We start from the raw sequence: 24,211 nt of genomic DNA, 5'->3' as shown, positions 1-24,211 counted from the left end.
CCCTGGCCTGGTCCTGCCTCCTCCCGCAGCCCGGCCGAGGTCTCTAAGGAATGCCGCCTCCCGGGCCATTTTCTCCCCTCCAGCTTCTGCGGCCCCACTTCCAGCCCTCTCCCGGCCCCCTACCCCCAACCGGTTCCCACTTAAATGCTTGCAGGCCTGTTTGCAGGCGGGAAGCCCCCTCCCCCACAGGACCACCTCAGTCACAGCCCTGACCACAGGGAGGTCGGGTCTGGATTTACTAAAGGACCCCGGAGGGGGAGCCTGCCCCTCGCTGGCTGCCTGGCTCGCTCATGGGGTCGGGTTTCGGCCGGTGGCTCTGGAGAGAGAGACAAAGGGCAAAGTCCCGTCCCCACCCCCACCCGGCAGCCCGGGGGCGCTTGTCCCCTCCCCCTCTGGGCCCCGCCGGGGAGGCGAGGCCCCCACCCCACCCCCTACCCTGGGCCGGGCGGGACCCGCTCCCAGCGAGTCGGGGTACCGAGGGGGTTCTGGCGGCAGAACATTCTAGACCGCCGAGCCTGCGACGGGGGCGGAGGGGGGGGGGGTTGGGAAGGGGGGGACCGGGGGCATCGCCTGCCCCCTCCTTGAGCTCTGCCGACAGGGCCCACCCAGCGGCTGGGGTGGGAGGCCGCGCGCTCAGCTTTCCCTGGGCGAGGTGAGGGGCTGGGGGAAGGGGCCGCCCTTGTGGGGCGCAGGCCCGGCGACGCCAGCGCGGCCGCTCAGCTGCTCAGGCCTTCTCAATTGCCCGTTCATGAGGGCTCCCCTCCTCCCCCCCAGCTGCTGCCAGCCCTCCCCCACCCTCAGCTGCTGCCGCCCTTCCCAGGCACCTCTTTCTCCTCCTTTGCCCTGCCTGCCCCCGCTTTCCGCGGCCCTCCTCGGCCCTCCTCGCCGGAAGGCCCCGCTCGCCACCCTGGGGCTCCTGGCAGGCCTGCGACCTTGCCTGCTGCACCATCTTGGGACGCGCCGGTGCAACCCCACCCCACCCCGGCCGCGGTCCTTCTGCCCCGGGCTGGGGAAGGGTAGAGAGGCAGGATGGGTGTCCGGGTCCGAGGAGAGTTGTTCCGATGAACTGCTCACCCCACGAGGAAGAAACAAACACCAGCTTCCTGAAGTTTGCGACTACCAACAGCAGGTCTTGGCCGGCAGCCGGAGAGGAGACAGGAGTGAATCCCTTGAGGTGGTTACCCTCCTGCAGGAGGGACACAGCCAGCGCCCCTTGCCACTAACAGGATGATCAATGTTCATTTTTAAAAATGTGTACTGGGAGGCATTTACATCCTTTCATAGGGAGCACTCGCGATTCCAAGAATTAATGCTAAGTCCCATAGGGTCTTTTCTTCCCTTCCGGGTGGAATGGAGTTGCTGCAGAGTGATTTCTCTTGAGGCTGGTCTAGTTTCCTCTTCCTTGCTTCTGAGAGGCCCCCCCCCCCCCCCCCCGCAAAATCTTGTCTTGAACTGGGCTCTCCAGGTTTGCCATTCCCTGCTGAGGAGAGGCTCAGCCTCTCTCCATTCCCAAGGCATGCCCCATGATGCTTTCCACCGAGCCCCAGCTCCGTCCTCAGCCAGGTCTCTGGGTCCCAGAGTGCCAGATCTTCTGGCTCTTAAGCTTTCTGGAGAAATGCTGAGATTCCCCACCGGAGGGTGAGAGTTCAACCTGCACCCCTCGTGCGGTCAGGGCAGGAAATAGTCTTTCTAGCCCTCCAAGAGTATATTAGCCTACCCCACTGGTAATATGGTGGAAGATGCTGGAAGGGTCTCACTGCTAGCCTGAAGAAGGTGGTGAACAATGTCCGCGACAGTTCGTTTCTTTTCTTTAAAAAAAAAATTTTTTTTAACATCTATTCATTTTTGAGAGATCGAGAGACAAAGCGCGAGTTGGGGAGGGGCAGAGAGAGAGAGAGAGAGGGAGACACAGAATCCGAAGCAGGTTCCAGGCTCTGAGCTGTCAGCACAGAGCCCGACGCGGGGCTCGAACCCACAAACCATGAGACCGTGACCTGAGCGGAAGTCGGTCGCTCCACCGACTGAGCCACCCAGGCGCCCCCGCGACAGTTCATTTGTCATCCCACACCATCGCTACCTCCACTAGGAAGGCTGCGCTGCTCACCGGGGGTCACCTCCTTATCATTTGTCCCTGCACAGTAGGTTTATTCCGAAGGCTGCTTCTGCCCACCTCCCCATCCCCAGATTCCCCTTCCTCACACTTAACTAGCGTAGCTAGAGCTCACGCGGGCCCCCCCCCCCCCCCCCGCCCCTCCGCTCTAGGAACCACTCAGGTGAAAGACGACAGTTCTAGGCAGAGAGCAAGGTGGAGGGAGGGAGAGGCAGTTGGCCCCGGGCGGACTTGAAATTTGTCTGGAAAGAGCTCCACTGTCTCAGAGCTTCTGTTTTGGCTTCCTCTGGTGCTGCCCAGATGGGCGAGAAAAAAACGTGGGCTGTCTTGTCAAACCATGTATTTCCAAGATGAGTGAATTGAGCAAAGTATTCGTCTTTGAGGTTTGCTTGCTAACACAGCGAACGCGTCCCCTGCTCCGTGTCTCACCTTTGCTTCCTCGCCTGTCCCTAGACGTACACGAAAATTCGCAAGGTTTTTTGGTGACTACCCTCTTACGCTGCTAACGTTTCTCTGACAGTCATCCAGCCGTATTATAGTATAGTTAGCTTTTCTGTGAGTTAAACCCTGTGCCCAAATTAGAGCCGCATGCAGTAAAAGCCAGTTGGCACGCACTTAGCCATACAGAATATGGGCATTTTTCCTGCTGCTGACACGGGGGCTATACAGGCTTCTGCTGTGTTAACACTTCTTGTCAGAGAGAAAGCAGCAAGGTTTGGTGAGATGAGCATACGCCAGCCTGGAAGGAGAGCTGAGTTCTAGTTCTGCCTTAGAGCTGCCAAGGCGCTTTTCCTTTTTTCTGAGCCCCCGTTTCTCCAACTGTCAAATGAAGGTGACTGGTTGAGGACCCTCTCAGCCTCGAGGGGCTTACTCCTCTCCTGCTCAGTCTATGAATCTGATCTCCTTTAACGGGAACTTCCCGGTGCTGGCTTACGGGCTGTGTGTGTGTGTGTGTGTGTGTGTGTGTGTGCGTGTGTGCGTGCACATGCATGCATGCATGTGTGTGTCCTTGGTCCCATAAGAAGCCTAGCGATCCCTCACCCCACCCTTCTTCTCTGGCCTCCAGGTAGGCCAGGAGCACGTTAAACACTGTACAGAGCCTTACGAAGGAGAAGGCTGTGTGGTTCAGTTCATTTCAGAGTCTCTTCTGGAGATTTGCTTTTCCCTTCTGCTTGTTTCCGGCATTATTAGCACAGGAATCAGCACATGTGGGACAGTACATGTGTGCTACATCCATTTAAAACAACATGTTCACACTGGGGCGCCTGGGTGGCTCAGTCGGTTAGGCGTCCGTCTCTGGGTTTCGGCTCAGGTCACGATCGCCGGGTTTGTGAGTTCGAGCCCCGCATCAGGCTCCGCGCTGACCATGCAGAGCTTGCTTGGGATTCTGTCTCCCTCTCTTGCTCTGCCCCTGCCCTGCTCGCTGTCTCTCTCTCTAAATAAATAAATAAACAAACATTAAAAAAAAAAAAAAAAAGACCATGTTCACGGGACCACAGATACACCCAGTGGTGTTCCTGCCTTCCCGTACCCCCTCCTACACCCTGGCATTCACCTGGGTGGTGCATCTGCGCTGCCCGGTCTTGTACCTTTCAGTAGGTTAATATTTTCCTTTCCAGCCCCTACCCTGCCCATCAGCCCACCCGACAGCCTGCCTGTCTGGCTGCCCTGCCTCTGGATCAGCCTGGCATGGAGCCCTGGGCACGGTGCCAGCTCCTCCTCCCCCCCAACCCCGCCCCCTTTCTCAGCTACTGCCATGCCTGGAGCGTGCCAGGTCCGCCTCCTTCAGCGGCTTTCCTGGACCATTATTTTCTTCACCTCTCCACCCTACAGGGGTGCGGGGGCAGGGTGGGGAGGAAGGATGGGGTCAGTGGTGATCTTATGGAAAAGGCAGAGGTTGGCACTTTGGGACATCTTTTATGTGTGACTTCCAGCTGGCAGAAACTGGGAGGAGAGCCAGCTTCGGGAGGGTGCTTCTACTCCAGCACTAGTCACAGGGGACTCTCTTGTTGAGAGAAGTCCACAGCATCACCCACTTCTGAAGGGATCCAGTGGACAGCCGCCCTCTCCTCTCCAGTTAACCCTGTCTGTTCCCTCTTCCCATCCCCAACAAAATGGGGTCTCCTCCTGGACTGTCTTCTCCATGAGAGCAGAAGGCATGCCTGTCTTCCATCATGTTAGGTCTGCACTGTAGCACTTCTCAGCCTCCTGCAGTAGAAATGCAGTGAGAGCCACAAACGTAAGTAAATTTTCTTTTTTTTCCTTTCTTTCTCTTTCTTTCCTTTTCGCTTAGATTGTTTTTGATTTTTGGAATTTTCTAAGACCCATGTCAGAAAAGAGTGAAAATAATGAAAAGGATTAATTCTAATATTAAGTGAAAAGTTCGAAGTATTATTATCGTTAACGTTTATTTGTTTTTTGAGAGAGGGAATCCCAAGCTGGCTCTGCACTGCCAGCACAGAGCCCGACTCGGGCCTTGATCTTACGAACCATGAGATCATGACCTGAGCTGAAATCAAAGCGTTGGGACGCTTAACCGACTGAACCGCCCAGGTGCCCCTGGAAAATTCAAAGTATTATTCGTGCAACATGCCATCAATGTAATAATGAGGTCTTTATCTTGGGGGGTGGGGTACAAAGTGGTAAAGAATCTGGTGCATGTTTTTTTACGCTTAGAGCCTGTCCTGATTCAGTTGCTAGTAAGTTTTCATCGGAAACGTTTGATCTGTATTTAGACTTCCCAAATTTTACGGAGGAAAAGTTAAAGTTGTATGAACACAGAAGACAAGAGAATGATGATCCCGGTTGCGGTAGCCACAGTTCAGTTGCTCAAAAGCCACATGTGACTAGCGGCTACTGTGGTGTAGACAGCACGGGCCCAGTGCTTAGTAGGTGCCAGGAAAATCTATGGAATAAATGACTACAGCAGCTGGACTACAGAAACCTTGGGGCAAGTCACGGTAGCGAGTTTCTTGACTACTTATTAGGATTGAGCAAGCATGATGCGTCTGCCGGTGTGTAACATCTTTGCTCTTTTCCAACGTGCACGTGATAACTCGAGCCCCATCCCCAGCCAAGCTTATTTTCTAATTGCCTTGGGTTAGTTTCTTCCCAGCTTTTTGAGAAGATACCTGTAGGCTCGAATGAAGACTTGGACGTCATTGGGAAGAGTTAAATGCGTAGATGTGTGGGAGGATGTCTTAATTTGGGACATACGGATGGATTCCGAAGTTCTCATTAGCTCCTGAAATCTTGAAATGGTGTGCAAACTGTTGGCGTTTTTCTGGTGTAGAGCGTTCTTCCCTTTTCTCACATTCCTGATGGAAACCAAGTCTCAAAAAAGGCAGGGGGGCATCTTAAGAACCACTTACCCTAAGACCATCAGGGCCCAGAAAATTCCTCTGATTAAGAAAGCCTTTTCCTACAGGTGGACCGACTTGATCCCCGTCTGGGGAACACAAGACTCGGTAAAAGGCTAATCCGAATCCTTGTTTCCCAGATGTGAGAAACTGAGGTCCAGAGAGTTGAAGGTTTGACTTGCCCAAGGCCACATAGCCTGTTAGTCAGAAAATCACAGCCAGGGGGAGGCGTAGAGGTGCAGGATCTAATCTGGAAATCCCAGTTTAATCCTGGTTCTCTGCAGAGATGAAAGTCCAGGTTTGACTTTTGATAAGGGGCCCAGAGCTCGACACGATTTCCAAAACCTGTTGCTGCTTCCCTCCCCCCACCTTCCGCTGGTTGACCCCACCCTGGTTTAAAGGAACCCCTCCTAGAGAGGGGTGAGGTCATCTGCTTGACTGAAGACGGCACCTTCCCCTGTGGCTCTGGGGGCGGAAAGAAGAATCCAACACTCCCTGGGGCAGTTTTCAGCTTTTCTCCAGGAGACTTGGAGTTCTTCCTTATACCTAGGGTGCATTCTGCCCTGCAGGGAGCCCCCATTCCGTCCTCCGCAGGCTCACAGCCAAGGCTCGCATTCTTGCTAATACAACTCCAACTGGAAAACCTCATTTGTTGGATGCATTCATTTAGAACCTGCTGTGACTTTAAAACTGGGTGAGCTATGGGGCGCCTGGGTGGCTCAGTCGGTTAAGTATCCGACTTTGGCTCAGGTCATGATCTCCCCGGCTCATGAGTTTGAGTCCCGCGTCGGGCTCTGTGCTGACAGCTTGGAGCCTGGAGCCTGCTTCAGATTCTGTGTCTCCCCCTCTCTCTACTCCTGCCCCGTTCGTGCTCTCTCTCTGTCTCAAAAATAAATAAACATTAAAAAACAAAGCCGGGTGAGCTAGAGTAATTTAAAAAACAATTTTAATGATGGGAAACAAATACAAAAAAGTAGAAAGGATAACGTAATAAATCTCCCGTGTACCCATCACCTTGCTTTAAAAATTACCAACCCAAGGGGTGCCTGGGTGGCTCAGTCGGTTAAGCGTCCGACTTCAGCTCAGGTCGTGATCTCAGAGTTCCGTGAGTTCAAGCCCCACGTCGGGCTCTGTGCTGACAGCTCAGAGCCTGGAGCCTGTTTCGGATTCTGTGTGTCCCTCTCTCTCTGACCCTCCCCTGCTCATGCTCTGTCTCTCTCTGTCTCAAAAATAAATAAAACATTAAAAAAAAAAAAATTACCAACCCGTGGGGCGCCTGGGGGGCTCAGTTGGTTAAGCGTCCGCCTCTTCAATTTCAGCTCAGGTCATGATCTCCTGGTTCGTGAGATTGAGCCCCGCATCAGGCCATGCGCTTGCAACAGAGAGCCTGCTTCTGATTCTCTCTCTTCCTGTCTCTAAGTAAATAAATAAACAAACAAAAAATTACCAACTCCTATCTAATCAGTGTTTTCTTCATCCCCTGATTATTTTGGAGCAAATTCTGGACACCTTATTTTATCTGTAACGGTCTTTTTTTTAAATATGAGAACTTGAAGAATCATTAGTTCTTAATAGTGTAATCAAGTATCTAGTCAGTGTTCAATTACGCCATAGGATCACTTCACCCACTTACGGAAATACGCAGCTAGGGAAAGTTACTAAGCTCAAGAAATTACGGGCGGAATGTTCTGATTTATTGGAGAACAGTACCCACTTCAGCCAGGCCCATTGTTCACCGTGTTGTATGAATTCCGAATATTTTTAATTTGTCCCGCGGCCTAACTTTGACTGTATTTTGGCAAAGGCTTTTTGTTCCTTTTCTTCCTTCAAGACAGCAGCTCAGGGGACAGTGCACCGAGCCGGGAATCAGACAGGTTTTGAGTTCAAAGCCTGACTCTGTGTGACTTGGCCAAGATACTCAATCAATCTCCCATTCTTGGGGCCCTGGTCTCTAAAAGGGAGCCATGGACCCCCAGCATCATGGGTCATGGGAGTCTTCTAGCAAGTGCAGAATCTCAGCTTGGAATCTTTCAAGTATTCCTCAAGTGTTAGGCCCTTCCCTAATTGACCTGTTTTCCTTCCCCATGTATACTTCTCTGAAAAGGTGAAAAGGAGAAAAGGAGAGCTTCCTTCCCAGGGAGAAGTCCCAACCACATCCCTTTCCTGATACCCAGCTCCTGTACTTCCTGAAATTCTTGGTTTGCTGCTTAACTCCTACGCCTACTGTTGAATGGGTGCTCTCTCCCTCCGTTCTCTCCTGGAATCTTCCCAGGGCTAGAAAGAAATGGTCACTTGGCTCTGTGGCCTTCCCCTCTCCCCCACCCCCATTAGAGAAATCAATCCCCTGTGGTTGCTCTGTACTGGGAGCTGCCCCAGGACATGGTCAGGGCAAGCAATGCCTTCAGATCCGGGCAGGCAAAGAGGTCAGAAGCCACAGGGTGTTGGCACCCAGGGAAGTAATGAGGTTGGTGGAAACCATTGCCTTCGTTGCCAAGAGCTATCACTCAACAGGTTTATCAGCTCCTTCGTGGACGGACGGGTGGTGGTTCTTGTACCTCTAGGCATTCTCTGGCCTTTTCTGAACAAGCGATGTTGGGGTTTAGGCCCTCCAGGCTCCGCTCAGACTCTAGAGCCCTGCTGCCTGTAGAGTAAAGGTACCGCGCAACCGTAGTGGGAGCTGATGCTCTAGAATGTGAGTGGGTCCCTCGGCCGAACTAGAACTTTAGTTGTCAAGGGAGGCGGGGGAGTGGGACTATAGGCCATGGTATTTCCCACGATTTCCTCAGCACGGCAACCTGAAGACTTAAAACGGTTACCATCACGTTGAGTGCTCATTGTCGGCCCTACCCGCCGCTCTCCTCCCATCCTTGTCTGGACCCCTGTAGGCTCCTGAGGACCTGGATAGGGATTGAGCACTCCCTCCGAGTCAGGTGCCCCAATTCACATGCCTTGTCTCTTTTAAGCCCTCACAAAAGCTTTCATCAGTTTCCACAGGAAGAAACCAAGGTACAGAGCAAAGAAGTACCCTATCAAATGCTCTTAGCTTCTTCCATGGACTCCCAAGCCCTCAGCGCACTGCCCCGGCCCAGCTTGCATCAGGCCTACATAGTTTGGGAGTTAAGCAGGGTGTCCTGGAGGGGTGGGTGAGTCCCTGCCTATTGGGGGTGGGAGGGGGCTGCCAGGAGGTCTTTTCTTTCATTGGTCGTGTGGCCCTGCCCTCCTCCCCCTCCTTCTCCTGGAACATTCCAGACATTCCAGACTGCCATTGCTTTCAGGATATGGATTAAAATCCCAAACCGAGATTTGATTTCCTCACCTCATCCCCTCCCCAACTCTTCCCTACCCTGAAAAGAAAGCCCCTAAAACTGGGAGTTTGAAGGAGGAGGGGGGAGGGTACTTTTGACTTTTGACCTGAGATTACACTAAGGCACCCTCTCGAAGGAGCCATCTTCAAACTGAGCTCCTGCACAGGGGTTGCGTTAAGCCCTTGCAGGTTTGAACTCCCAGGCAGGCAGCCCCCACCTCTTCCATCCAGAAGAGTTTGTTAGGGCCTCCTCCCTCAGCTTGAGTGACTCCTGTCATTGGCATCGGGCTAGATCAGTGTCCTCAGTCTTTGAATGGTGTAACCTCAACCCTCCAAGAGTTGGACTTGCACTGTGAGGGTTCTTGAGTTTTCTCTGCCCATTTGGGCACAAAATGAGTGCTGTATGGGACATCCCTCGCGGGGGCAGAGACCGTGGGGCTCCCTCTTTTGCCTATGAATGAAATCAAAGAAGGCGGTCCGGTGTGCGATCTGAGGACCCACAGAACTGGACTTACTTCTTACGGTTACTCTTTTGTCCTGCATAGTTGTCTGACTTTAGGTCAGGTTCACGAACCAATCAATCGAGAAAGCCATACATTGATTCTCAACACCTGTCCTCCTTTGGCCTGAAGTTATTTCGTCCCCGGGAGAGGTTTCCTTAGTGTATTTCATCAACAAAGACTTTATGTGCTCAGAGCTGCATAGCTAGAAGGGATCTTAGAGACCCTTTGGTTTCCATTTTGCAGCTGAAGACACTTTGAGGTCACAGGGATGGAATGGTGAGTGAGCTGGCTCAGGACAGAGCCAAGAGGGAACCATTTCAGTTAGAGCTTAGCATCCTTTCTCTTGTTCCCATGTGTTTACACTCCCGCCCGCCCCCCCAGCCTGGCAAGAGCCGACATGGGCCTTGTTAGGAACACTGAGGCCTGAAACTTACTTGGCTTAGTCAGTTGAAGACCCAGTCAGGGTAATTTAAGGGCTAGAACTGGATTTTCTTGCTTCCCAGGCCAGTTTTCCCTCATGCCGTTAGAATTTCCTTGGACCTTGTCCCTGAACTAAGTTTGTGATCCAGGATATATGCAAAGACCAAATGACAGTTGACCGATGAAGATCAAGTCAATTGAAATGTTGTAAGCCCAGGGATTAGGGCATTGATTTGGGTGGTGAGCAGTTAATTGCCCTGGGAGTCAACTTTGAACCTAAAAGCCTTCCTGCAGGTGTCGTGGGCAGGGGGGGGGGGGGGGGCAGGGGTGGTGGGGATACTACATTTTTAAGAGGTATTTGAAAGCTGGGAAGGAGAGGGTGTAGTCATTTGGGAGGAGGAGTGGTCGTGATGATGTGTTGTGTGTTAACCGTTCTGGCCGGAGCATTCCAAGATGCCTCTGTTACAACACTTCTGAGTACTTGAAGCTCTTTGCTAAGCTCTAATATTACCTAACAGCACCTTAAACCCTGTGAATAGGGATTATTCCCCTTTTACAAAGAAAGAAAAGTGAGCCTCAAAGAGGTCAAATTTTAAGAACAGTGCTGTTAAAAGTGGAATACGGATTTAAATCCATACCTGTATAAAAACCACTTGACGACCGCACTATTATCCTGCTGTAATTTGGCTGCACGTATGTCTCCCCTAATAAATGGTGAGCACCTTGAGGCCAGGGACTTTGTTTTGTTTATCGCCGAGTCCCCAGCATCTCGAGCAAAGTCCAGCGCGAAGTAGGCAGCAATTAAATAGGTAGCAGATCAGTGACTGATGTTTTCTGTAGCAGCTTTGCCTTCCAAGTGCCTGAGACGGAGTGGGAGGTAATAGACGCTTACTGGAGAAAAGAATCAGTAACACCTCAGTAGAGGGATAGACACAGCAGATGTGAGTTTTAGGGAATTCCGCGGCCCTGGTGCTTAGGGCATCTGGTTTCAGGTTTCCCATCTGTGGTAACGCTGATAATTTACTCTCCGGAGTGAGGCACCCCTGCACCAATTCTGTATCCCCAAAGGTTATCATTCTTGGATTCTCAGACTTTGGTGTTGAACAGAAGGGAGGGAGCTAAAGACTGAGGCAGGGATTAAACACTGCGAGGTCAGAGGCTCCTGAAGCATCCGGAGCCGTCGCTAATCCTGTTCCTTCTAATTTCAGGAGTCGGAAAATCCAGATTCGAAATATCCCACCCCAGCTTCGTTGGGAAGTAAGTGATTGGGGGAGACTCAGTGGGTGGGCTAGCGGAGACTGGAAGGGAAGTCCTGGTCAGTCTGAGTTGGTAGAGACGACTGGGGAGGTTCCCTGGCGGCCTGGGGGTAGGCCAGGGCTGCTAGTGCTGAGGAAGGTTGCTTGGATCTCATCCTCAGCCTAGGACTACCAGTGTTAGCCCTTTGGGCTTGGCCCTGTGGTGAGAGGCATTATGGAGGTGGGTAGGATGTTCCTCGGGCCCCAAACTTAATGATGGCAGAAATTGACTCAGGGACCCTGGCGGCCCAAGTCCACTTCCAGAACGGCCCTTAAATGCTTTTTTGTGCTCAAGCACATTTCTGTAAAGATACCCCGAAAGGTCACTGCTAGTGTCGATACCCCAGAAAGGGTAAGCCGAACGGGTAGTATTCAGTCCCCATCTAAGGCTCGGCCTGTGCCACTGTGCTTTGGGGTGAGGGGTGTTCGGGGCTGGCTTTGTCTCAGTTCCTGGGATGCCCAGAGTAGCCTTCCTCCCTTTTCTGTGCTCCTAGGTGCTGGATAGCCTGCTGGCCCAATATGGTACAGTGGAGAATTGCGAGCAAGGTAAGAGTGCAGAGGGGGTGGGTGGCGGGGAAGGAGGGTGGGAGTTGGGGGGGATCTTCTTTGCTTCCTTTTCCGTGACCACATCTGCCTGGTGTACTGAAAGAAGATAGGCAGAATATGGCATGGAGGGAGATACACCACACAGGGGCTGTGGGCATGTTCTCCTAGCTTGGACTGGGCCGTTTATCTCTGGGACGGGTTTCTCCTGTGAGTGAGCAAGGTGGCTCATTTCCAGCATGGTGTCCCTAGGCCCCATAGGGATCAAGCACAGTAGAATGAGGTCCCGCTGTTTTAAAAGCCGTAGTTTAAGAATGGAAATTGTGTGCTCGGCCTGAGTATGTCTGCAGCCCTTTTACTTTAAAAGCTTCGTGATTCTTTGTGTTCGGCTGGACTCGTCCGTCAACTGGTGGTTTCTTTTTAGAAGCTCTGATTGTCAGGTGCATGTCTTGGGTCAATAATAATAATTAAAAAAAAAAAAACACAAAAAAGCCGAGGATTTATTACTTGGCACATAGTGATGGGGAGGCATAGTCTTTCAAGAGTGGGCCCACAGCAGAAATAATAAGAAAGCAGTCTTGGTCAGAGCACATTTGGCTACGATTTCTGAGGATTCTCCATTGTTTAAGATTATAAATAAGTTTCAGACGAAATGAGCTAAAATGTGGAGTGATTTTGGTTGGACATATAATGGTAGAGCTTGGCCAATAGAAAAGCTTATACTATTTGAGTTTGTAGTTCTTCAAGGAATGTGCATCATCAGCTCGTGAAGATTTAAAATTTCCTCTCAAGTCTCTATGGAAAGGTGCGAGCTAGAAATCACTCTAGATGGAAATATGTGCCTGTACCAAGGTCAAGGCCCATCAAACAGGATCTCCTGCTCTGATCCTGTAGCTTGCCCTTTTATCATAAATATTTGCCAGGACACGACCGGGCACACTGATAACCATTGTCCGGTACTGCTCATGCGTTAGACTAATGACGGAGTTATTCCTGGACAAACAGCAAGACGGAGCCCTGGCTTGGGAGCACATCGTGAGCCTCACCGGGCAGCCCGGCAGGAGCCCACATGAGTTTAAATCTGTGTGGGGCTCACCAGGGAGCGATGACCCAAGGAACTGTATCAGGAGGGGACGCCTGCTACCTGGAGGAGAGAAGAGAGTGGGAAATGTTTGGTTTTGCTGGACAGCAGAGTCTTCGAGTGTCAATTTTCCTTTCTGTCCACCGCATTTAAGATCGTTACCCCTCACCACCGCTTCCTTTACCCTGATTTACATTTCTCCATGGCCTTGATCAATCTGTGATGTTCCCGTAGAATTTGCTTATTGTGCTTACTGATGTCTGTTCCAGCTGGAACGTAAGCTCTGGGAAGGCAGAACTTTCGTTGGTTTCATTCATGACTGTGTGTCAGTTTAACTGGAAAGATGATTCTTGGAGAATCTCCCTCACCACTGTGGTGGGAGAGCTCTGTGGAGGAAGGCCAGAGGGGTTAAAGAGTGGTCTGCTTTAAGGATTTGTGGCCCACTGACTCATTCTCAGCATGGTTGGGAGAGAGGCGTGGTTTTTGTCAAGTGTCCTCCACCCCAGGGCTGAGCAGGCCCAGGAGACCCCAAATCAAAAGACAGTGGTGCACGAGACAGGTTAATTTTATTAATTTAAAATGAGAAGTATGTCCCCGGATTGCCTGGAATTCTAACGTCCAGCCCAGTCTCCCATAGGAAAGAGTATATGGTGATCAAATGAAGACCAAGGGGTTTCATGATGAGAGCCTAGGACGTTGATGGGATTAATGGCATGTGCCATGAAGTCATGATAGATTGCATGTGCGTTTCCCCTGTCAAGATCTTTGGAATGCCCCGTCAGGCATTGGCTTGCCAGTCTCTGTGTGTGTGGAGTTTTAACTAGTTTAACTTCCCGCGAATAAATTTGTATCCCAAGCCAGGTGTGTGTGTGTGTGTGTGTGTGTGTGTGTGTGTGTGTGTCTGTGTCTGTGTTTTCCTGCCGCCTAACTGCTGATGTGTTGATCACACCCTTTTATTGCCCAGATTCTGAGGGGCTGGGTAGGGACAATCAAAGGAAGACACAGAAAGGAAAATGCAAAAAAAGGTTAATTTCAATTTTCCAGTTCTGGTGAGAGGGGCCTAAATTAGGGGAAGTATTTTGCCTTGTCATTCAGCTCTTTCCTTCTCATGACACATGTAACTTCTCATAACCTGGAAAGATGAGCTTTTAACACTTGGGGTTCATTGATGGCATCTCCAGATCTCACGGCTCTAACCTTGGCTTCTGTTTTGCTCCCCCAGTGAACACCGAGAGTGAGACGGCAGTGGTGAATGTCACCTATTCCAACCGGGAACAGACCAGGCAGTGAGTGGGCCGGAAAGTGGGGCAGGGAGGGTCTTTTGTGGGGTATTGGGAGCCAGGTACCCCTGCTTCCACAGGGTTGGGGTCCTGGCAGGCGGGAGTTACTCCTTCGGTTCGGTTATGGTGATAGCCAATCCCAGACTCTTGTCTGTTGGTTCAGGGATCTCAGAGGTACAAAAACTCAGAAACTCAGGAATCGATAGCAAACACATGGAAGGGAACGGACCCAAAGACCTCCCAGGAAAGGTATACCCTGGAACTGCAGAGGGCCTTTGCTGTGTTGATGGCTCCATCCAGTGGTAGTCGGGAGGAACTGCGAGCTCTACAAAAGGGATTTGTTCATCTTCTGATGTGGCGGGGGCAGACATTTTATTGCGGTGATGCCACGAGCCCAGTTTATGCCTTTTGCAGGATCCTTTTTGTCCCGTCACACCCACGATTTCTAGCTCCTTAAGCCCTTGGGCTGAGCAATTACACTTCTCACCCACGGGTGCTGACAGAGTTTGTACATTTTGTGCATGTACTCATTTATATCCGACCCGTTACGGGCCTTCTGCCACATTTTGCTTTTGGTGGCTTTCTTCTTCCTGCGGCAGGCCACCTTTATCTTTTCGGTGCCCTCCAACCTAGTGTTAACGTCGTAAAATGCCACTACTTCCTCAAATAACCACTGTCTTTTCTTCTTTATTTATTTTTTATAAAAGTGTATTTATTTTTACGTAATCTCTACACCCAACGTGGGGCTTGCATTCACGACCCTGAGATCAAGAGTCGCATGCTTTTCCAGCTGAGCCAGCCAGGCGCTCCTAAATATTTTTCAAAGTAATCTCTCCTCCCAGCGAGGGGCTTGAACTCATGACCTTGAGATCAAGAGTTAGCATACTCTGGTGGCGACTGAGCCAGCCAGGCGTCCTGCCCCCATTTTCCTTTTGGCTGGCTCATCGGCTCAGACGGCTCAGAATTTTCTGGAAGTCCCTACTGCCCCTTGTGGCCAGTGTATGGTCCTTAGCCTGGCTTTGAACGTCACGGCAACACTCTCCTCTGGCTGTTGTTGCCTTGTTGAGATTTCTAACCTGCGTCAGCCAGTGTGGGACTGGATGGAGCACGTCTTCCTGCACAGGGGTGAAGAACACCCCAGGTTTGCAGACATTTCCAGATACACTTAAACTCCTGCTTCCAAGTGGTAAGCAGGGCACTGTGGCTCGCTCTCTCTCTTTTTTTTTTTTTTTTCGTACGGTTTCCTCAAACATGGGAGGTGCCAGACTCAGCAGTTGCAAAAACAAGCCTCTTGTGCCATCCTGTTTCTATCTGTTAACGTTTATTCACCATCACGACCTGCGATTCTCACATGAGTCTTATGATTGAAATTATTATGTGGCTGAAATTCATAAGCCCGATGGGAACCGCCTACGTAGGTTTCCCTTCGATGTCATCAGCCATTTCGCCTGGAAAGTTCTCTGAGGTGGAGGTTGGAAAGGGGAGGGGGGGCACGTGGTCATCTCCCTGGCTTTTAGCGGGTTCCAGTTTGGAACCCAGCGTGCTTTACACGCTGGAGGGCATTTGCTGTGACTGGCATGGATTGGTGTGACCGGTAGATTCTCCCTCTGTCCCCAGAGCCATCATGAAGCTGAATGGCCACCAGCTGGAGAACCACGCCTTAAAGGTCTCCTACATTCCCGACGAGCAGATAGCACAGGGTCCTGAGAACGGGCGCCGAGGAGGCTTTGGCTCTCGGGGTCAGCCCCGCCAGGGCTCCCCTGTGGCGGCGGGGGCCCCGGCCAAGCAGCAGCAAGTGGACATACCCCTGCGGCTCCTGGTGCCCACCCAGTATGTGGGTGCCATCATTGGCAAGGAGGGGGCCACCATCCGAAACATCACGAAACAGACCCAGTCCAAGTGAGTCTTGGCTGCTGGGAGATGGAGGTCGGGTGCCTCCGGGAAGCACACCGAGGAGCGTCAGTATTGACCTCTTAGGAAATGTCGCCTGGAACGCGTTCCCTTTTCTCTGTGTTCGTTCGGGGGTCGCTGCTTCCAGTCACGGCCTCCTAGGAAGGCAGGGGCCGGTAGGGGTGGAGGAGGGGGTTGAAAAGGCCTGGGGCGGGCCATTTGGTGGCAGCGGCTGGGCCGCACAGACCTTAGAGGGGTTCTGTAATTTCTTGTAGGAAAGTCTCATCAAGCAAACCTAGTCTTTGTGAGTCAGCCCCTCCTTGGTGTTTTGTGGTTTCAGTACTGCCTGTTGGTGGCCGGAGGGCTGGGCAGCCTGGCCAAAGTCGGCCCTCAGTAACAGGTCATGATACTGCCCCATCGCCCATCCACCGCGGCTGCTCCTCTAATCCCTTTTTAAAATTTTTTTTTTCCAGTCGCGTATAGTTGACCCTCTTCTCTAATCTTTATGGCTGATCAGCATACTCTGGAAAAGAATGGGTCACGTCGTGTCCTTAACGCGAAGGCATCCTTTATTATTTACTTTTAATTTGGGACAGTGCGCCTTCCTTTTATAGTTGTACGCGGGGCGGTGGAGGGGGGGGGGGATCCAGAATTTAAGGGAGAAGTGCAGCTTTAGAGCCGTGGGCTGACATCCGCCAACCCCGTGTTCCCACCCCAGACGCCACCGTTGTCCCTCCCCACCTCCTGGTTGAGACACAATCCGGAGCAGCAGGCTGGCCGGGTTTCCCTGGCCCTTTCTCTGCCCCTCCCATTCTTCACTTGGACGTGTTCCAAGGGCCCCTTCTGTACCTTCGGTTGAGGAAAGGTGGCCAGGAGTGCGAAGACGACCCCGGGTTTCACCAGGGACGCCTAACCGTCTTTGACCTTGTGGTCCTCAGGATCGACGTGCACAGGAAGGAGAATGCAGGCGCTGCGGAGAAGGCCATCAGTGTCCACTCAACCCCCGAGGGCTGCTCCTCTGCGTGTAAGATGATCTTGGAGATTATGCATAAGGAAGCAAAGGACACCAAAACGTAAGGCTTTTGCCCGGCGTGTCTTGTAACGAGAGGATTGCCACTTCCCCGCCCCCAACTACGAACTGTTAGCAAGAATGGCGATAAATAAGACATAAACTGGGAAACGAGGTTCTCTTTCCCACAAGGAACACCCTGTACGTATCCTCTTAGCGATCCCGTGAACTCACGGGTGTTTGTACGTCGACGTGCTGTGCACAGGTGTATGTGTGCACACGTACGTTGTAGCACAAATAGGGTCCTGATGAACATGTTCTACAGTTGGCTGTTGCACTTAATGTGGATCAGTAATCCTAGACCCACCTCATTCTTTTTATTTCTTTTTTAATTGCCTGGAATTCGGTAGTCCGCGATGACACGAGTATACGGTTGGATGAGTTTAACAGGCATACACCTGCGAAGCCATCGCCCCACTTCTGTAACGAGCGTAGCCATCGCTCTGGTTGTCCTTCTTCCCCTTGGCAGCCCAGCCCCACTCCCACATTTCCGTAGCCCTCAGCAGCCACCGCTGTGCTGGTTCTCGTCATCTTTTAAGATGTAACTCTGTCGCGTGCTTTGTCCTGGAAACCCCACGTCTTGTGGGGGCAGGATGATCGAGTCTGAGCGTGGCCTGCCATTTAAGGATCTCTTACCCCTCACTTCTTCCCAAGGGCCGACGAGGTTCCCCTGAAGATCCTGGCCCATAATAACTTTGTGGGGCGGCTTATTGGCAAGGAAGGGCGCAACCTGAAGAAAGTGGAGCAGGACACCGAGACGAAAATCACCATCTCTTCGTAAGGCTCTCATTTCCCTCTTTATTTATCAAAGGACTTTTAGAGCACGAGCAGGGGAGAGGGGCAGAGATTTTTGTTTGAAAATTTTTTTTTTGAGAAAGACAGAGCATGGGCGGGGGAGGGGCAGAGAGAGACACACACACACACACACACACACACACACACACACACACAACACAGAATCTGAAGCAGGCTCCGGGCTCCGAGGCATCAGCACAGAGCCCGACGCGGGGCTCAAATCCACGAACCGCGAGTTCGTGACCTGAGGCGAAGCCTGACGCTTACCTGACTGAGTCACTCAGGCGCCCCGAGAGTATTTTTTGTAATGTTTATCTATTTTTAAAAGAGAGACCGAGCAGGTGAGGGGCAGAGAGAGAGAGAGAGAGAGAGAGAATCCCAAGCGGGCTCTGTGCTGTCAGCACAGAGGGCTCGAACTCACGAACCGTGAGATCATGGCCTGAGCCGAGATCAAGAGTCGGACACTTAAACCAACTGAGCTACGCAGGCGCCCTGAGGGAGAATCTTATGTGGCCTGATGTGGGGCTGAGCCCCAGTCACAGAGTCGGACGATCAACTGACCGAGCCTCCCAGGCGCCTCTTTATGAGTGGGATGCCCCAGGGGCTCCGGGTCAGCAGTATTTCATTATTGAGCCTCAGTACTTGGCCCCTCAAGTTGGATGTGGTTTCTGCCTACTGAAGGGTAGTCAGCGAAGTGGCAGAGAGCATTTCTCTCCGTGAGGGCTGGTGGTGTGGGAGTGCCTCCCTTCAGCCCTCTGGCCTGCGTCTCAGAGAGCCTGTGGCCAGGAGCCAGGGCCTCGGGGTTTCAGACCTACCTGCCAGGCTGAGAAGGGGCCCGACCTAGGTCCTATTCTGAACGGGGACGGAGCGCGTGCTCTCCCTGTGCAGCGGCCTTGCCTCTCCGGCAAGAAACAAGGCCAAGCAGCTCGATTAGGTGGGTCTTTGGTGAGCGCTGTGCCTTGTGGACTTGCTCTGCTCCAGAAGCACAGGAAGTGGGTTGCCTTGGACCACGGGGGAACGTTCCGGTCCTGAGCATCTTCCTTTCCTGGTTTTACCGGTGGTGAAAACCTGTCTGAGTGGACCCCTTGCAAATGGAGGGGTGTTTTCCTCTCCCTGGCACCGTGCCCCCGGCCTGGGTTCCAGACCGAACGCCAGAGACCAGGAGCTGCTTGCCAAAAGTGAAACAGCCTGCAGACACGGTTTCTGTGGCTAGTTACGAGCCGGGGCCTGCTCCTGGCCCCGGCCGGTCAGTGTGGAAGGGTGACTCAGCTCTGCTCTCCCACCAGGCTGCAGGACCTCACCCTCTACAACCCCGAGAGGACCATCACCGTGAAGGGGGCCATTGAGAACTGCTGCAGGGCCGAGCAGGAGATCATGAAGAAAGTTCGGGAGGCCTACGAGAACGACGTGGCTGCCATGAGCGTGAGTGCCGCATGCCCCTGCTGACCGCTCTCCGAGCCTGAGCCACGGCAGAAGGGGGTCTCCATGTGGGGTGGGGAGGCCACGTGCTTTTGGACCTCCATTCCTCAGAGTCTTTTAAGTGTAATTAATTGAGATTCTTTATCGGATTCCTGGGGCGGGTCCCCTCTTGGGCTTCAAGGTCCGTGATCTTCCTGTACAATTGGTGTCGGCGTGTAGTTCGGTGAGGAGAAGGGTCCGTTATTTTAATCTGATCAAAAAAAAATTTTTTGGTATTTATTTTTGAGAGAGAGAGGGAAACAGAGCGCGAGAGGGGGAGGAGGGGCAGCGAGAGAGAGGGAGTCACAGAATCCGAAGCAGGCTCCAGGCTCCGAGCTGTCGGCACAGCCCAGTGTGGGGTTCGAACCCACGGACTACAAGATCATGACCTGAGCCGAAGTCGGATGCTCAACCGACTGAGCCGCCCAGGTGCCCCTAAATTTTTTTTTTAAGTTTATTTATTTATTTTGAGAGAGACAGAGACTGTGTGAGTGGGAGAGGGATAGAGAGGGAGACAGAGAATCCCAAGTAGGCTCCATGCTGTTAGCGCAGAGCCCATCGTCTGATTTTTATCGTATTTTTAAATTTTATTTTATTTATGATGAACAGGCTGTAAATTTTGTTTTAACGTTTATGTATCTTTGAGAGACAGAGAGGGACAGAGCACCAGTGGGGGAGGGGCACAGAGAGAGGGAGACACAGCATCTGAAGTAGGCTCCAGGCTCTGGGCTTGAACCCACAAACTGTGAGATCTTGACCTGAGCCGAAGTCGGACACTTAACGGACTGAGCCACCCAGGCACCCCCCCCCCCCCCCCCCCCCCCCCCCCCCCCCCGTCATCTGATTTTTAAAGGGGAGGGAGGATGGTGGGTACGGGAAGAAAGGTGAGTCCTGGAAGTTAATGGACATCTGTCCTCGCTGTGCCTTCTCATAGGAATGTTCCAGTGCAGGGTTCAGTGGGGTAAACCACCAGAGATGGGGGTGATGACATCTGAGGCTCTGTTGGACCCTTCGGGGGGGGGGGGTGGCCGGTTCTTAGTCCAGGGATAATGTGCCACGGCTCACAAGTCCACGCTCTGTGTGTACGTGAGCGTGTGTGAAAACCACAAGGACAGGCCGGTTTTGTGCAGGTACAGCACCCAGCGCTCCTGTGTTGGCCCCCCCACCCCGCCCGCCTCTGGGCTCAGCCAGGCCCCTGCAGGGTGAGCTGACCTCTTCCTCCTCACCTTCCTTCCCCAGCTGCAGTCGCACCTCATCCCCGGCCTGAACTTGGCGGCCGTGGGTCTTTTTCCAGCCTCGTCCAGCGCGGTCCCGCCACCGCCTAGCAGCGTCACTGGAGCGGCTCCGTACAGCTCCTTTATGGTAGGTGCAAGATCTCACCCCAGGGGTCCCCGGGCCCTTCTGTGGCCTCCCTTCGGGCCCAACCCCCCGTGGGGGCCCGATGCTTGGGGATGCATTTGCAGGGAGAGGGAAGGGAGGTCTGGGATGCCCCCCTCGTGCGCACTCCCGGCCGCTGGTGCCCCGCTGCGTGGATGGCGCCTTCTCGGTCCTTACTGGGCAGAGGGAGAGCCGGGGAGGGCGTAGCCCCTGTTGGCCGCCCGCTGCCTGCGCCCTTCTGCCTCGAGGACGCGTGCCCGGGGTGCGGGAGGGCTGCACCCCTCGCCCGTGCTAACGGCACCCCCTGTCTTGGCAGCAGGCTCCGGAGCAGGAAATGGTGCAGGTGTTCATTCCCGCACAGGCCGTGGGCGCCATCATCGGGAAGAAGGGACAGCACATCAAACAGCTCTCCCGCTTCGCCAGCGCCTCCATCAAGGTGACCTGCTCTGCCTGCCTCCGGGTCCCGCGAGGAGGGGAGCGCTCGCTCGCTTGCTCGCTCGCTCGCTGCCGAGGGCTCAGACCTCTCTTTCCCGAGGCCCCGGGTGGCCAGCCCTGGGGCGGGGCCTCTTCCCCTGAGGGATCGCAGCCCCCCCTTTGCTTTTCCCCTTGCCAGGGTCTTCCTTGCTTCCGGGCTCTCAGACGAGGGAGGGGGCGGGTGTTGCAGCGTAGAAAGCGAACTTGGGTTCTGGCACGGACTGATGTGGGTTCAAGCCCCCGCCCGCCCCTAAGCCAAGGACCTCGGCCTCCAGTTTGCTCACGACTGTGGAAGCCGAGGCCCCGGGCTCAGGGCGCCTGGCGCACAGTGCTTGCTTTGGTAAGTGTCAGGCTGGCTCTACACCTTGGTCGGCCAGGGTCCAGGGCAGAGAGCAGGGAGAATCTCTCCTAGTGAAACTAAGCGGTTAAGTTTCACAAGCCTGAATCCATCTGTGGTCTTAGAGGAGCTGGTCAGACGCAATGATCCTTCTCTGGTGAAGTGTGGGCGGTAGGGGGCGCCTCTTTGACCACCTCTGTTTGCTTTGTAGATTGCTCCTCCCGAAACTCCTGACTCCAAAGTTCGTATGGTCATCATCACTGGACCCCCGGAGGCCCAATTCAAGGTTCTCATCTTTGTTTTTCCAAGCTAGACCCGGGAGCTGAGGCCGGGTGGGAGTGCAGATCCGCACGCTTTTTAAAAACGGTTTTTATCCAATTCTTGGAGTAATCTTTTTTTAAACATTATTTTTCAAAACGTTTTTATTTATTTAGGGGAAAGAGAGAGACAGCGTGAGGGGGGAGGGGAGGAGAGAGAGAGGGAGACACAGAATCTGAAGCAGGCTCCAGGCTCCGAGCGGGACGCAGGGCTCAAACTCAATAACGGTGAGATGAAGTCGAACGCTTAACCGACTGAGCCACCCAGACGCCCCGATTTCTTTTACGTAATCTTTATACCCGGCGCGGGGCTCGAACTCACGACCCCGAGATCAAGGGTCTCCCGCTCTACCGACTGAGGCAACCAGGTGCCCCTGCAGGATAAAGCATTGCAGTGCAGCTTCCAGTTGGGCATCACACTTAATTTCTGTTGACTTCTGTTTCCTTCTTTACGTCTGAAGGTGAACAGGAATTCGGGACAGAAGGAAACCCTAGGGCTTGGCTTCTTCCTTGGGCTTTGCCTTAGTTACATCAAAGGTAGACCTTTGATGCCAAATTTCCTTCTCTCCTTTGTATCCATCGCTAAGTGCCTGCAATTCTGGTCACATAGCCCAAGAGCCGACAGTGAGCACATCCTGACCGAGGCAGGGATGGAGAATGGGGACAGGCTCTTTAGGCTGTGTGCAGCGGCCCACAGCCTGTTCTCTGCGGCCTCATTCGAGTCAATGGGGTCATCCCAGACCCTATAGGGATTTGTAGCTTATGAATTGTTCTGGGAGGTATGGGTTCAGTTAACTCTGCCCCGGCTCTCCAGTGTTACAAGCAATCAGAAGGAACAGGTCAATGCCACGACAGTGGCATTTTCGGTCGCCTGGGTAGATGGTTGATCTACTCCTGGGTGGGGCCTGGGGGGCAGCAGGGGAGGGGCTGGAGCTTGGGGACCGGACGTCTCTGTTTACCTCGCTTCCCTTTTCGTCGCGTGTATGGCCTGCTGATTAACAAGGATCTCTTCCTCTCAGGCTCAGGGAAGAATTTATGGAAAACTCAAGGAGGAGAACTTCTTTGGTCCCAAGGAGGAAGTAAAGCTGGAGACCCATATCCGGGTGCCAGCGTCAGCTGCCGGCAGGGTTATTGGCAAAGGTGGCAAAACGGTGAGCCTTGAGGGCCAGGCTGAAAGTTCTGGATCTTTGTCCTCAAACCCGACAGCTCTGCTCTGGCTTCCCTCTCCCCTACCCCGCACAACCTGAGGACTCCCGACGTGCTCCTTGACCTAATTCTCCTCCACAGCCCAGCTCTGGAGTCCTCTAGTTACCTGCTAGCAATTTGCCTCTTGTCCTTCCCTCCAACCCCACCCTTTCTTGATGGCGCCCTGAGCTTCTCTTCACCCCTGGCCATGCAGGTGAACGAGTTGCAGAATTTGACAGCAGCCGAGGTGGTGGTGCCCAGAGACCAGACCCCAGATGAGAACGACCAGGTCATCGTCAAGATCATCGGGCATTTCTATGCCAGCCAGGTACACGTGGCACACCCCCCCCCCGCCGCCCTTTTGCGGGAGGGTGGCAGGAGCCCGGGGATCAGAGAGGGAAGACTCCAGATGTTGACCTCCATGGCCTGGATGAATCCGGTGGACTCTGCCTGCCTCCGGGCTGGCTCAGTTTCCTTTTAATTTGTTTTGAGAGAGAAAGAAGAGGGGCAGAGAGAGGGGAGAGAGAATCCCAAGCCATCTCTGTGCTGTCGCGTAAGCCTGAGGTGGGGCTCGAACTCACAGACTGTGAGACCGTGACCTGAGCCGAAATCAAGAGTCGGACACTTAACCGACCGAGCCACCCAGGCGCCCCTGGGTCATTCTTTTCTAAGTGTAGGAGTGTGACGTGTAGATGTCTTATTTCCTCTTGAGGCTGTAGGGAGAGCGGTCTGAGGATTACATGTATGATATATATCCTATATAATAGCCAGTATGTATTCTATATTCTTGGTCATCAACTAAGAGTCTTCCTGTTGTCTAACGTTAGTGCTTCGCTAACACCTTGTGCACAGGATGAGAAAGGAAATTGGTATCACCCCCTTCCCCCGCCAAGTCTTGTTTGTGAAATAATAATGCCGATAACCACATTCTGGATGGCCCTTCCCCAGTACAGTCCCTTAGCCTTTCTCACAATGACTTTTCCATCCCTGCTTCCAGTCCTTCCACCGTCCCATTGCAGAACTCCCCACCCCCACCTCCAGGGAGCCGGTCGGCACTGCCCAGCATTGGGACTGACCCCAGAGCCTGCAAAGGAGAGTGGATGTCGGGGTCAAATGCTCCGTACTTTGAAAAGTCAGGCAAAGGATGACCGGAAGGGAGTGAGGTTTTCCTAACATCCTCCAGTGTCGGAACCGGAAGGGGTACGGAGGCCTTTGGACGCAACCCCTTCCTCTTAGAGGACAGACGTTTCACAGCAGGCTTGTGGCCCGACCGACACTGTCTAAGGCAGTACGGGAGCCGGGAACCCGGGCTCTTGGTTCCCAGTGTGGTGTGGCTGTGCAGCAGCAGGAACGTGGGTTCTGGAGGCAGTGGCCTTGGAACTCGAACCCCCCTTGCGTGGTCTTCTGCGCCGTA

The 24,211-nt window shown here is 53.2% G+C and overlaps 1 protein-coding gene across 2 annotated transcripts in view; it reads left to right on the top strand.

Annotated features, from left to right (window-relative positions):
• The window catches only part of IGF2BP1 (insulin like growth factor 2 mRNA binding protein 1), a 41,444-nt gene that overhangs the window by 14,629 nt on the left and 2,604 nt on the right, over window positions 1-24,211 (top strand). The window contains exons 3-14 of one of the 2 annotated variants that reach the window (XM_042915135.1): window positions 10,905-10,953; window positions 11,486-11,537; window positions 13,838-13,901; window positions 15,513-15,794; window positions 16,724-16,858; window positions 17,509-17,631; window positions 18,936-19,071; window positions 20,347-20,469; window positions 20,804-20,920; window positions 21,507-21,581; window positions 22,632-22,763; window positions 23,012-23,125. In XM_042915135.1, the coding sequence (XP_042771069.1) occupies window positions 10,905-10,953; window positions 11,486-11,537; window positions 13,838-13,901; window positions 15,513-15,794; window positions 16,724-16,858; window positions 17,509-17,631; window positions 18,936-19,071; window positions 20,347-20,469; window positions 20,804-20,920; window positions 21,507-21,581; window positions 22,632-22,763; window positions 23,012-23,125 (1,402 nt within the window). Of the gene's footprint in view, window positions 1-10,904; window positions 10,954-11,485; window positions 11,538-13,837; window positions 13,902-15,512; window positions 15,795-16,723; window positions 16,859-17,508; window positions 17,632-18,935; window positions 19,072-20,346; window positions 20,470-20,800; window positions 20,921-21,506; window positions 21,582-22,631; window positions 22,764-23,011; window positions 23,126-24,211 lie in introns of both variants that reach the window. The other variant, XM_042915134.1, reaches the window with a different exon arrangement.

The sequence above is a fragment of the Panthera leo genome, chromosome E1 (genome assembly GCF_018350215.1).
Source record: "Panthera leo isolate Ple1 chromosome E1, P.leo_Ple1_pat1.1, whole genome shotgun sequence".
NCBI lineage: Eukaryota > Metazoa > Chordata > Mammalia > Carnivora > Felidae > Panthera > Panthera leo.
Note: the sequence above shows the minus strand (reverse complement) of the source record. Positions and strands in the feature narration are given on the sequence as shown.